Source organism: Chaetodon trifascialis, chromosome 1 (genome assembly GCF_039877785.1).
Source record: "Chaetodon trifascialis isolate fChaTrf1 chromosome 1, fChaTrf1.hap1, whole genome shotgun sequence".
In the NCBI taxonomy this organism is placed as follows: domain Eukaryota; kingdom Metazoa; phylum Chordata; class Actinopteri; order Chaetodontiformes; family Chaetodontidae; genus Chaetodon; species Chaetodon trifascialis.
This window is the reverse complement of record NC_092056.1, coordinates 12538305-12553402: the sequence shown is the minus strand read 5'-3', so window position 1 is coordinate 12553402 and position 15098 is coordinate 12538305. Positions and strand designations below refer to the sequence as shown.

The window sequence follows — 15098 nt, the reverse complement described above, 5'->3', positions numbered from 1 at the left end:
GACCTAAAGCACTGCCGCCTCTCAGTGTTAGGCCCTGATGTGGTTTGGTCCAACCTCTCGTCCTTGGTGTCCACTGGACGGCTGTCTTTTTCCCAGCTGATGACAGGCTCTGGCAGACCGTGGATCTGGCACTGGAATCTAGCCACACCAGATTCCTCAGCATGCACCGACTCTGGTTGGACATGGAAGTCTGCCATGGCTGTAGAGGGAGGGAAAGGGGGATATCAGTTTATAAGATCCGAACAGAGCAACAAACCCCACTGCTTACAATACATACATATTTATAGACCAAGCAAAGTCTGGAGAATTCTTCTGACAAGTTTATGTTGTCCTTTCAAGTTCCAAATAATCATTATTACATGTCTGCAAAGTTAAAGTAAAATAGCCTCACAACAGCACTGTGTGTCATGTGCATGCATTCAGTAACAGATATAGCTAAAACTATAGGGAACGATGATTCACAGGGTGCGAATACTGACTCACTGACGGAAGAAAGACTAAGATCAACATAGAACTGTTGTATTTTGGACACGAGATTAGTCTTTTAACCGTGACCAAATGAAATGCACCATTACCTTGAGTAAAATTACAGACTTCTCTGGAAATGTTCTGGATAATGTAAGTGCACAAATCAACAAAACATATAAGATACGTCCAGTTGTTTTCAGACAATTTACTGCAGGAATGTTACATATCATGTGTTTCAGTCATGCTTTCAACAACCGGTACATGCTAAAGGACGGTTCATTTGTCACCATTACAAAAAGAGACAACTATTTCTGCATTCCTCTAAGAAATTGTGCAATTGTGCATTTTAGAGTTAATAGGTGACAGAGGAGTGTATTTTTTACAAATATCACAACATCTCTGTTTCTCTATATAGTCTTCTTTTAGTAAGAATTTATATTTAATGCCATGTATGCCTCAAATCCTACATGTCTTTCTTAGAAAACGTTCTAAAAGCCTTCTCTATGAATGGCATCATGAAGAAAGTCATCAAGTAATAGGATCATATCTGCACACTGATGCCTTAGAGAAGACGTGACACATGTATAGCTGCATCTCAGCCACAGTTATTCAGCTGCTGAAGGGGATCTTTGCAAACATAGGTGCAGTGCAGACATATGAATTTCCTGGTCGGGCACAATTTTTTAAACGCATCTAACACAAACGACACGGACACACACATGCACATTGGCACAACCAGTATCATTATCCCAACAGAGAGGCTCATTCAGCTGCACTTCATATATCTACTCCCGGCAGAACAAAAGAGGCATCCAAGGTGGAGCCAGTGACAAACTCAATTAGAGAGAGGCCCTCTTCTTGCACAGTTCTCCCACCTTCTTCAACATAAGTGTACTCATTTAAATGTTAACCATAATTAACTTGGACGAAGGAGGACTTATCTGAACACTGTTAGCATAACAAGAGGGACAGCCCCTTATTATTTCATAACCTCCTGCTCTCCCCAACCTGTGGCCTGCATTAATTCATTACTTACAGGGCGAGCAAGTAGTAAGCAGCGATACTCAGAAGGCTTTATTTATGCCTGAGGCATGATTGGCTGTTGTCTGTTTGTCCTTCCTATTATTTCTTTTGTTCCTCCTGTTTGTTTCCCTTTTTTATTTTGCACTGCAGATAGTGGCTTCAATTTGTCACTTGCTTATATACTGTTTGTGACTTGTATCCTTTCTACTGATGTGTTGTAGATATTTTATTATGTTGCAAAGGGTTGATCTAGAGACAAAGTATAATGTAAAATGTCCATGTTTTAATAAAGCCACACACATTAATGGACAAGAGTCGGAGAGAGGAACAGAGAGAGAGTAACAGAGAGAGAGAGAGAGAGAGAGCGAGAGCGAGAGAGAGAGAGAGAGAGAGAGAGAGAGAGCGAGAGCGAGAGAGAGAGATACTTGATATAAAGTGGTAGTACTTTACACCAGCATGGCTGCATCTGTGGTCTAACGCTGTGATTATTCCATTTCAGAGCTTAATGAGAAGTGTGGCATTCTCCAACACGACTTGACCTTAGATCTCTGAATGGATGTATGGAGCCCTGATGAAAATTTAAACATGCTAATTTAGTATTCTCCCAGTAGTGACATTTAACTCTTCCAAAGCTGAGATCTCTGGGAGAAAGAGATAACATGTTTACTTCCCACTATTTTGTCTTAAGGTAAAAGCAGAAGAAGATCTGGCTGTTTCCCTGCCAGACAGATTTCTCATGCTCACTTTTTTTTTATTTTGCCTCTTACTGTAAGCCTGCACTTAAACAGCTGTACATCTTACTGGGGTAATTCAGCCTAAGGGTCTATCTCAAGGGCCCAACTGCAATTTTTCCACCTGGGACTCACAACCTTCTGGTCATAAAATGTTTTGGGGCAACCTCACGGTGAAGCATGGATGGCTTAAAAGTCGCAGACAGCATCAGTAACATTTCATCACCAAACCATTATTATAGTACACATACAGTTTGTTCCGTAGATAATAACCATTTCCTCTTACGACAGAACTTCAAGCTCTAAAACATTTATTTCACTTCACCAAAGTTGCAAAACACTGAAAAACACTGCAAATAGAAGTGTCAAATTACTGTATATTTCAAATGACAGAATATTAGCTCATAAGACCATTTTCATGGTTTCTCACTTCTTTTCAAGACCGTCGACAAAAGCAATCAGCAAAGCTTTTTTGTTCTGGCCTGCTGTAATACGGAGCCTGTGGCAGAGAATGGCAGAGCAGTGAATTAAAGCCCTGCAGGCACTGTCACTGCTGATGCAGAAAGGTCAGTAGTAGTGAAACAGCCAGGAATCCTTCAGAAAGCAATACACGGAAAACAAGGAACTTAGAGCGACTGATGTGATCAAAGAACAGGATTACAGACTCAAATTAAGATATAAACATGCATGCACACTGTTTGTACTGTCTGTGTGTACTGGGAACACTGGGGACACACAGAAAGAAACAAAATTGCACTTGAATGCTGAAGAACAAAGGAGTTAAAAAGATGGACCAGTGCCTGCAGAAGCTTTCTTGTGCATCTTTGCCAAGTAGTCATGGTGTCCGCTGATCTGGCTGTTGTGTTTGTCCACCGACATTAAACCCCCTAACGGGCCCCACCCTTGGCCCTTATGCATAAAACATGGATTCTCTCAGAGGCCCACACCCCTGCGACTATCGACACACTCGTACAATCAGACACCATCAGAAAAATCACAATAGGGTTACATACGCAGATAAAGACATACAGAGGCAGAGAACCTTGTTAACCATCTGTGCTGGATGTAAAGGAAAACAGCCATTCTGTAATCTGTATTGTGCTTGCGCCTTTTGTTGTCGTAGAGGTTGCAGAGTCAATCTAAAGCAATGGAGCTCAGCTACAGCGCACACATACAGTGTAAACAAATGCAAAGAGCTGCTTCATCAGAAACCCACAACTTTATCGATCCCCCTCTGCACTGAAGGAAAAGACAGACACACATGAGGCAATGAGGTGCTCTCTCTCATCCCAACACCATTCCCCTAACAGACATGTTCCTCAATTGTTTCTTCACCCTTCCTTTGCAAAGTGTTGACAGACACTCACACATGATTAAAGACTGTCCGCCACCAGCATGACGTTGCTGGCCTAAATGGAGCAGGTCTAATTACTGCAATAAGGGAGAGAATGGTTGGGGTGCATACTAAAAAGAAATCCATACACAAGTGCACAGGGAGGAGGTTGCTCCTTGAACATATGTTTGACGGTTCCTCGGTGACAACCACAAAAGAAGAATAAGTGAGGGAGTAATATGAGGCAAGGTCACAGACAGGAAATGTGAAGAGTGGTGATTTAGACGGTTAGCTGAGCTGTAAATCAGGTCTTGTCAAAACTCTGGCAAAGTGTTTGTTTCACAATTTACAACTAAATTGCTCCAAAAAGAGTCAGAACCTGGTAGAAATCAACATGCTTATCCCCGAATCTCACAGAGACATAAAAAGACGAAATATGAGTTCAAGTGCAGACGTGCTACTGCTGATTATTGTGTTCAATGGCCAATAACAAGCTAAAAAGGGCAGTTGATGCTAACGAATTTCCCCACCCTTCACTTCCACACGACTGGTCATGTACAACAGAAATAGTGGATTTTCTGCTTTTTCCATGTGACTCACTCACATCTATCTAATGAAGAAATGTAGATTAAATGGTGATTATTTGAATGACCCCTGGCTGAATCATTTTTTTTTCCTAATGGCTCTAAAGTAATGATCCATTGCTTTATTGCTCAGTTAAACGCGCACACACACACACACACACACACACACACACACACACACACACACACACACACACACACACACACACACACAACAGGGACTAATTAACAAGGTGATTAAAAGTCCAAACTGTGCTGTTTTCTGTGACAACTCCTTCTGCAGTGACCAAATCAGCCATTTCCATGATGAGACATGCTTTTTACAGACCTGTGGTCACGTGGATGTTTTTTCTTTCCTGCGCTGGGGATGATTCATTGATATGACAGAGGTAATGATGCCAGGGACAGACATCCTACAGCACCACTCAGACCTGCAGCTATGGCGTAAAGCTTCAGTGAACCCCCATGTTATAATGTCATCGCCCTGCTTCACATCTCCCCTCGCCTCCAGCGCCCCCCCCCGCCCCCTCCATCGTACATTTCAACCACTTCCTCGGCTCTTCATTGCGCCCCTCGCCCCACCCCCATGGGTCCCCTCAAGCCTGTGACATCATTAAGCACATGTTGTTCAAGCAGTGGTGATGACTGCCGTACCCACCCCACCCCCACCCCGGTAAACCAGTAAAATAGAGATGAGGCACATAAATAATGGAGATGGTGTACAGTGCTATTCCAGCGTGGAGAGCCCACACTTCAACAGCCTTTAAATAGGCATCCCTGAAATAGCGGGCGCTGTGCTGGGACCCTAGAGATGGCATTTTAATGCAGATGTGATATTTTATTGGCTCCCTGCCCCACCAGGCTCCCCCCCATCCCCACCCTGCACCCAAGCCCAGCACCACTGTGATCAATCTGCTGGTTTGTGGTGCATGATGCTTATCACCTATGAAAGGAAGGACTGCACGTGCATAGGCTCTGCCCTGTCTTCCTGTAACACACACCCATTCTCCTCTTTTACTGCTTTAGCACATCAGCACCTCGCTGTGTCAGTACCTGCATGTGCAAAAAGCGTCAGTTGAGCTGCGCGTCTGCCACTCAGATGGCAGATGTGCAGATGCACACGTATACAGTAAAGCTCAGGAACCAGATCTGTTGGTCCTTTATATCAAAAGCTGTTCAGTTAATATACAAGTAATATGGCTTATATAGCAGCATGCTTTCTTGTAGTTTATCTAGCAGTTCAGTACTCCATTTTACTCCTTGTTTACTTATGATGAGAAATATATCTCGCATGTCAGACCATTTATTTTTTGTTATATTTGGCACATGATCAGTATTTCCTCTTTACCAACAGGCACATGTGGTGGTCCAATACAAACTTTGCCCAAATGATTTAGGCATGGATTGGCAATTTGAATTCAAGAGAGGAATTATTCTTTAGTCTTTTGTTTTTGAAGCTTCTCTGAAAGCGAAAACGAAACGAAATACACAATACAACACAATTAAGAGTCTACAGCAATGCTGGTGGCATGAAGTACAGCTGAGACTGATGAGGATGTCATTAGTTTTGCAGGTTTTCAGTGAAAAAAGTAGGTATTAGAGTCATTTCAATGATGGTGCTACATGAAATGTCATCAGAGTTAGTACAAATTATTCTGGTGGTATCACAGAGCAGTTGTTGAAATACTGCAATTCAGTCTGGACCAAAGTGGTGGACCCATGACCAACACTGCCATTCCCAGAACCACACTGCTAGCGTGGCAAAAAACTACCTGCACGATCACTGATGCAATTTCAAAAATACCAACACTGTATGGCGTGACCTTGTTCAAAATGTAGAGAGAGGATGCTCAGAATCTGACAGCGTTGCCTGAGTCACAGAAAGCATGAGTAACAGCCACATAATTGCATGCAAACACTAAGGCATGAGCTTCTTCTGTTGCGACAAATGGCACACCAGAGCACAGCTAAATGTCAAGCACAGAACACATATATTCTGTCCCCTTCAATTCCAGACCTAATTTTTCTTTTGCAGGATTTCCCTACCTTTGTTGATTCTCCACTATTTGATTTCCTATACTCTCAGCTCAACATGACAGATTTTCTTACATGAGTGAATTTCCCCTCTCACATTACAAAATACTTTTGACTGGGATTGAATTGCCTTTTCTACTCGTGCTGCTAGTTTGTTTGCATTAGGCTTTCCAGTGGTGTGATTGTCCTTAGCCTGTTGTATTGATCAATACTGTGGCGCTCGTGTGCACTAAGTTAAATATAGTAAGATTGATGGCTGCTATTAAGGCTCCCTGTAGAAGGTGGAAATGCTTAACATTCTTGCTTTGTTTAACCGAGGAAGTTAATGAAACATGATCATATGCAGAGTGGCCTTAAAATAGAAACCCCAGTATATTGTAATGGAATCCAACATACCGCTTCTACCATAAACACGACTTTTGTAAAGACGAGGAGTGCTAGAAGTGCTTTAAAGTTTGAACAATCGACAGTCCCTTGACCACTGAGCAAACTCAACCTGCTGATGACGACGGCGAGATGCAGTCAAAAGCTCAAGGACAAGCGAGTCAGCTGCAAGCTTCTGCCAATTTTGCTACTGGATCCAGTTTCTTAGTGCTGGTTAGTCTTCTATGATAACAGACTAAATTGCTTTGGGTTTTAAAATGTTGGTTGGATAGAACACACTTTAGGGAAATTGGGGTGAGCACTTTTTAACATTTTAGTACTTTATGGAAAAAAAAATAGTGAAGAAATCAAGATAATAATCCACAAGATTGTAATGAAAGTAATCACAAACTGCAGCCCTGTTCTGGATTGTGCAATTTCACCAGTAAATATAAAAAGCAATTTAGTTTTTTATTCCTTGCTTCCATCTGGTCAGCGTTAATTACATATATCAGTGTTACACTGTATAATGATGCTACTGCAAACCCTTTGGAGACTCAATAACATCATGTGGTTGTCTATATTTGTTAGAGTCACCTCAAACATTATTATACCGCCTGCCAAGGCGGTGAATGCTGAACAAACGCTAAAACAGCATAATTGGACAGTGTAAATGATATTAGAGTAAATACAAATTTGCTCTGCATCAGCTATTAGTAGCAAAGTAATTAAAGTAAGAAGATAAAAGCTTTTTTGTTGCACAAAGAGAATATGAGGGGAAAGGCACATTGCTCACTGTCTAGTTGTTTTTCCCCGTCCCCCTAACCTCTCCACCCCAGGGACAAAGCCTGGGCCTCCCCTGGTGCCCTGCTCTGTGCCTGCTCCATCACACCCCTCACTCCTGCACCACCTCAAGCCCCCTTCACCACACACCACACCCCATCGTCCCTCTGCTCCTCCCACTCCTGCCCTGCCCCAGTAGCCCCACATCCCCCACACTAAGCCTCCTACACTCACTTCAGCATGCGGACCCTAATTAAAGAGAGACCCATTAAAGCACAACAGATGCTGAAAATTAAGGGATTATTTAAATGATTCCCAGTCATGGCTTGGGTAAGATTAGAGACAAGCGAGGGAGACAAGAGAGAGTGAGCAGGCAGGGGGAGGACAACAGAGAAAGGCGGGTTAAAATAACAGGCGAACCACTGCCATGAGAGGTAGCATTTGATTTGAAACGAACTGCCAAGTGTTTCTCCTTGTTGGTGTCAAACTTGCTGACATTGTTTCCTTTTTTTAAATAAAAAAAGTGTTTAATAAGTGTCTGTGCATGCAGGGACTCATAAGCAACAAAGAAGGGATTTGATGTGCGGGAACAAAAAGGGTGGGCTTTTTGTATCATTTAAGGACTAACTGGGTGTAAAACTGGATACTCATTAAACACATTCAATCATTCTCTCATTATGCAGCCCTGATTGGCCGGTGGGAGACGAGGACAGAGGACAGGTGTGACTTGTTTGGAGAGTTGTGTTTTTATCTTCACACGCATGCTATCTGTCCCCTGAATGTAACCTATTAGGTTTAAAGAAACAATACCTCTCTGACAACAACATGCTGCCTAATAGGTTTCCATTTGAGTTCCCTGGTTGTGCACTGGGGACACAATTCTGCCTTTGCTCTGATTTTTAAAAAGAAATGAAAAGCAGAGAGGCAAAGAGGATTTGAGGACACAGACAGCTCAGTGAATGAGCATACTCTCTCATTACCGCAGCCTGGAATCCTCAACTTGAAAGAATTTGATCTCCTCTTAACTTGCCCCCTCCTTAGTTTGTCCCTCCGCCAAATTACCACCTTATTAAGGACACTGCATGTGGGATAGCTCCAGAGCGCTGAAGTCCCATCAACTTTTCAAGTCTTCGTCCACCAGCCTCAGCCAGGTTATTATTATTATTTCTTCTCACAGAGGGTTCGTCTCTAAAAAGCTGAATAATGATACTGGAGTCCTGTTGTACTTGTTGAATGCTAACAAAATAATCATTCTTTCCTCTTGGGTAGAAGAGCAAAGTGCTTTCCCTGTCCTAGAAGTACTGTTCTTTTTAGTGTCCAAGACAGGGGTGGATATCCATTTAACTAAGAATTCGTACAAAGTACAACTAAAAGAAAGCCTTTACTGGAAAATACAACAAGAACTGAAAGCTGGAAGACGAGACGCTAATCTGTAAGTGGGTTGGGATTTGGGGTCACATACACACACACACGCACACACACACACACACACACACACACACACACACACTCTTTCTACATTCACTCATGCAATTCTTAGAACCACAGCGTCACCACGACAGGACAGCCTCCTGCCGTCATTCTCCAAGCGTTTATTGCAGTGGATGATGCACCTTAACAATGATTCTGTCTCTCTTCTTCACACCTGATTGTCGTTGCGAAGACACTGCGTATCACGGTGCCATTCTCGACTTGCCCAGAGGCCACATATCTAATTAATATCCCCAATACTTCAGCATGAAACTGTCTGCCTTAGAATTCAAATGAGATGCCTCTCCCATAGCCCTACCAGTATATATGAGCTCATATCCACATGAATTATGTCCTGTCTTTTATTCAGCTCGTTCACTGTACACTCCGCACAAAAGCAAAACCCTACATCTGCTTTAACCCTGTCTTGTTCTGTTGTTTCTCAGTGTTGGAGGGTTTGAAAAAAAAATTTTAACGTTAAAGAGACATCTGGGCTAAAATAACATTTATATTCAAATGGAAATGCCAGTAAATTCTTCTTTGGCTCGTCTCCGCCTCTTGTTTTGTGAAGCCAGAAATAAGCGAGGCCCGCAGACAGCAGTGGCTCTGAATAACAACCTGGACAGACATTTGGCATCACCATTCTCCCCAGTCCAGCACTCATTACTTCCCCCTCATTAGAGGACAACTGTTGGCTAGGGAGGCCACTCTGAGGAGGCCAGGATGAGTCTCTCCCAAAAAGTGTTTTCTTTGTGCTGCTGTTCCTTGATCATATATTGCTGGTGGAGAGATTTTAAGTCTAGAGACATTTCTGACATGAGTATACCCGTGTGTGTGTGTGTGTGTGTGTGTGTGTGTGTGTGTGTGTGTGTGTGTGTGTGTGTTTCCTTGTTTCCTCTGAAAGTGTAGCATGCAGTGTTAATTATGCATCTGACAGTGATGGGGGGGGGGTCTGAACCTGGAGTAGATGGATGACCCCACATCTGGCACTCCCACGGGACATCTGAAAGACGCAGGGCGGGACCGGCCCATGCGCTCCACTGCATCTCAGAAAACTGGGCTCCCCAAATGGCTGAAATGGCTTTGTAAATCTCACCCCGTCTTCACTCCACCCCACACACACACACACACACACACACACACACACACACACACACACACACACACACACACACACACACACACACACACACACACACACAAGAGAAGCCTCTGATAGTGGTAAGGAGTGGGGGGGGGGGGGGGTGCACTGTGCCTCAGCTGCGTGGTTCCCATTCCCATTGGGCATTTATCTGCGTCTCAGTGTCCCCTTTGGTTTCCAAATCCTCACATCAGTTTCCAAAAATGTAATCCTGTCAAAAAGCAAATCCATCAACAGAGTGACAAGTGAGAGGCTGAAATCTCCAGCTTTCCATGAGATAGAAATCTCCTGTATGTCCCAAAATGGCCTAATGTTCGTTTTATTTTTTAAATCATTCATGCTACAGGTTAACTGATTTACTTTGAGTTTTCTCAGCTCAAAGATAAATCATTAATCGACAAGAACAAACAATGCCAGCAAACACATGCTGTCCTCAACCGCCATCGATGTTTGTATGTTTTTTCGATATCCTGTGTTGAGATTGACCCACAAATTTCTTTTCGCCCACTATCTAGCTGATACTCTGTGTGATAAGACCTGAGGCTGCATATCATAACTGTGTTTACTATAACTAGAGAACAAGATGCAATTACAGTTTCACAAGCAAACAGCAAAATGACAGCACCCATGTCATCATCATGTGCAAACTCTCATCTTTGTTCTATCTATCTCAGCTCAGCTGCCCAATTCCTGCAAGCCTCACAATAACTTGACCTAAAACAGCTGGACACACTGTTTGACAGAGAGCAGGAAAAGGTATTTGTTAATAGTATGCAGCAATATAAATCGTGTATTCACAATTCAGACATTGTGGACATCTGAACAGATGCCCTATGGTTGTGTAATACTCATATGTTAAATCCCAGTTAGCCTCTGTTCTTACAAATGTTGACACTATCTCTCTTGAAACATTGTCTAAACTGGTGTTGGCCTCTAAACCAACCATGTTGCTCCTTGACCCCGACCAACTAAACCTTTTAAAGAGCTGGCCCATTTCTGGGAAAACATGCTGAATTTTGTTAATTTATCACTTAAGTCTGGCACTGTCCCCATTTGCTGCAAGAGTGCTGTAGTTAAACCTCTACTTAAGAAGCAACATCCTGATCCAGGACCTCTGAATAATCATTGACCACTAGGAAGAGGTGTGTCTCAGAAACATTAGTCCCACAGTGATCTTTTTTTAAAACCTTTTCATGGAGGGTTGTTATATGCTGTATATTTGTGATTTGTGATATTGGGTTATATAGATAAAATTCAAAAGCCACACGAGGAGCTGCTTACCATATGTGCAATGTATATGTGCATGTCCTCAAGTCTTCATTTTGGCAGCACGTTGTGAATGTTGATCACAATCTCTCAGTGAATGGCACACTCTTCTTATCCATATTATACAGCCTAACCATAGTTTTACACTGCTTTCTCTTCTGCATTTTCTCTGCTCTCCTGCTTACTTTTTCACTTCCATACAATCTTTAATAAGCATGGACAGGCAATCATTGTGTTTAAAATGAAAACCTTGCCATTAATTTGACAAGAATGGGCCTCAGCACAGGACTAATAAGCAGGAGTAAGATCCCCACCATCTGCCACATTTACCTCACCACAGATAAGGGAGAGTTTATCTGCGAATGGAGGATGTGTAGGAATAGACAACAAAAATCATATGTTCCAAACATATGTGCCATACAATGGAGGAGAATAATCGTAGTCATAAATCAGCAGGGTGCACACAGGTTATCTATTAAAAAGCTTATGTTGGAGTATTTGCGCGTGTAGGTGGCTGACGGAATCAGGCTCAGTCATTTCTGAGAAATTATCCATGTTACTTGGATACCAGCCCCGGGACACGCTGTCACTTTTACACTCAGCTCAAAACACACAGACACACTTATTCACGCATGACGGCTTCTACACAGCAAAGGTGGACAGACATGCATGCACTTACTGACATGTACAAAAATGAGTTTCCTCCTCGCAACCACGCACACACACACACAGACACACGTACAATCACTCACACCCCTCCCTGCTCCATCAGCTCAACTGACAGCAGTAATGAGTTTCTTCTCTGCGTAAGCCAACTGGCATCCACTCAAGGGAATTTTTCAGGCTGAACTGCGGCCATTAATCACAATCCCGGGCAACACGGTGCCATCACGTGTGTGGCAAACAGAGATGCGTTCGTGGGGGGCAACGGACTACAACATAGCAAAGGAGGAGCTTGCAATTGTGACAAAGATGAAGGGAGTGGACCGATGGGAAGGAATGAGAGAGACCATAAAAAATATAACAGCGCTTTGTAAAGAAAATGTTTGGTTTGCTAAACCATCTCCTGCTAGCTGAGACCTTAGCTCACAGTGGGCTAAACTGAGGACAAAGGCTTGAAGTATCAAAAGCCCAGATGCTCTATTCTGTAAATATGAGCTCAATTAGTGGGAGGAGTGATGCTCCAGCATCAATCATGACCAACAAGATAGGTGGGACATAATTCTGCCAACCACTGCGCGGCTTGAGGAACTTGCATCATCAACACAGACCACACGGTCGTGTACATGTAAACAGAGAAAGAAATATTGGGTGTGCTGAGGACTCGAATTTAAATGCATAAGGTGGAGACAAGAGAGAGGCAGTGAGGAATAAAGACTGAATAATTCCACAGCAGCGACAGTGACAGCAGCCCTTTAAGAGCATGGAGCATTTAAGTTAATAACAAAGCGAGCGTCGGCCGTTAATGTATGGAGAATTGCCATCGTCTCATTTTGTGACGTCAAGCTATTGTCGCCACCACATCCTCATGTTGAGACAGCTGGAAACTCAAAGTCTGTCTCCTATTCTTTTCTTTTCACTATCTTTCCCCTCCCTCTGTCCCTCCATTCAGGCTGCCAGCTGACTGCGGTCACCAGGGATATTACTGCCCCTCGCTGATCCGAGGTACCCAGCCCCCACTCCAAACTGGCTAATCCCGATGAATATATGCTAATATGCAGTCAGTAACCCCTGGCTCTTTTTATACGAACATGTGTGACCCCTCTGCTGCGCCAACTGCATGGAGTCCGCACCAATTTGCGCCGAAAAATAACCACAGAGGAAGAGGAGCAGTACAGGAGAAAGAGGAAAGGCAAGTGCAGGCCCTGTCAAAACCACTTAGTGTTACAAGACAGTGGGTGAGAAATGAAAGCCCTTTGTCTCTGCCACTACCTATAGCGTGTGTGCAAACAAAGACTGTGCAGACACTGTATTTATTATGATGGCATATCTCTTCCATCAGATAATGAAATACCCTTTTCGGGATTTGAGTAAACAAAGAGCAGCTCTGGATTTACATAAATTGAGAAAAACATTTTTTTTTCTATGGAAAAACATCCCAAGGCTAGGGCTTATGAACAATGCAATAAAATATAGGCTTTGTCTTTGCAGCGATTCCTCACTGTAAATCAAATACCTTTTAATTAGAATTATAAACTGACTGATTGTGGTTCCAAGCTTCTCTCTCTATCTCTGTCAACCTTTAATCTAATCTGCCAATTCTTTTCTTGATTAATCTTTTTGTTTATAAAATGTCAGAAAGTGACATATTCAATTGCTTGATTCATTTGACCTACTGTCCAAAAACAAAAAGATATTCAATTTCACGTCAAAGTCAAAGAACACTAGCAAATCCTCACACTGGAGCCGAGAAATGTTTGGCTTTTTTTGCTTGAGTGATGACTCAAAAGTTTCATCGATCATCAAAGTAGCTTGCCATTTATTTTCTGTGAAATAACTATTTGATTAATTGACTAATCTTTTCAGGCAGGGACCGCCTGCTTTGAACATTTGAAGAAGCTGAGAACGACACATCGGTTAATGTTGTTTCCATAGACAACACTAAATGACTATTTTTACCCTAAAATATTAGGATATGTTGCATCGGTGTTTCCCTCACTGAAAGTCAACACCTGGGATGTTTCTGAGCAGTCACTCACACATGAGTGTTTCTGTACTCTGCTACTCGGTGTGATGTCAAAGAGCGTCCTCAAAACACAGAGGTTGACAAAGAACACACAAGCTGCCTGTGATGGTGGCTTTCTGACTGTCATGCTCTGGTCTCATCTATTCCCTGCAGTGGATGGGAGGAGCACTACCATAAGCTGTCAGACATAAGCACATATCACTGGCTCTTCCAACCTGCCATCAGCCAGCTAACCCTCTAAAACTGTCTTCCCACTCACAAATAATGCCTATGCTGGCAAATGGAGAGGGCTATTACGCTACTAGCATCATGTTTCATCTTTTCACGCTGAGGCAATGAAATGGTCCACCCTACAACTTACTAACACATGACATGAAACCACTTCTATAAAGAAATAAAACAGATACATTCATAAACATGATTAAAGACTGCAGTTGGGTGGATGATACAAATTCTTTATGTGGTTATAAAATAAACACATCCCTTGAGCAGCTAAAGAGGGCCAGCTGAAACATCTCTTAGGATGGCTCCTAAAATTGCTACTACATCACTTGAGGTGGGAATTAAATTAAATGTTTTAATGCTGCTTCAGAGAGAAAAACAGGCCTCAGTAACATGTCCATGAGTTGAGGGAATGCACACTGCACGTTAATTGCTGTTTTTTGTGTGTACCGTTACTGACCACGAGCCCGGGGCAGAGTGTGCACACGTCCCTGTCGGTGCATTTATTTGATGTTAAGCGTAGGTAATGTGCATGTTACAGTGAGGAATTACGAGTGTGGGGTCAGGGGAGCAGTTTTCCGGCATGTTCTAACGGCAGAGGCGTGCTTCTTCGAGCTAGGCAAGCCCGCCCCTGTTTCGTTGCATCTTGCTGCCTGTCGAAAGCTGCCCTTGAAACAAAGCTGCCGAGGTCAGGAGGTCGCGGCACAGCATCGGAATGGAATGTTCCTTCCCGGTTCAAGGTCCAGTCTCCAGAGCCAGAGGGGCCCAGAGATCATTTGAGACCACCGACACATGCTCCATCTATTTTACTCCCTAACTCTCTCCACTTTCATCTACCCCTGCCTGCTTAACAGATGGCAGCTTATGTCTAATCACTCAAATTAATGCTGTGAGGTCACCTACACTTTTACATTAGACGTAAAACTGTAAGTTGTATCATGTTGATTGCAATTTCCTATTACCCAAGATGACTATAAAATGTTTTGTTTGGTCC

General features: G+C 43.0%; 1 protein-coding gene across 2 annotated transcripts in view; it reads right to left on the bottom strand.

Moving 5' to 3' along the window:
- The window catches only part of igdcc3 (immunoglobulin superfamily, DCC subclass, member 3), a 53370-nt gene that overhangs the window by 21145 nt on the left and 17127 nt on the right, over positions 1-15098 (bottom strand). For both annotated transcript variants that reach the window (XM_070961532.1, XM_070961523.1), the window contains exon 3: positions 55-199. In XM_070961532.1, the coding sequence (XP_070817633.1) occupies positions 55-199 (145 nt within the window). The remainder of the gene's footprint in view (positions 1-54; positions 200-15098) is intronic.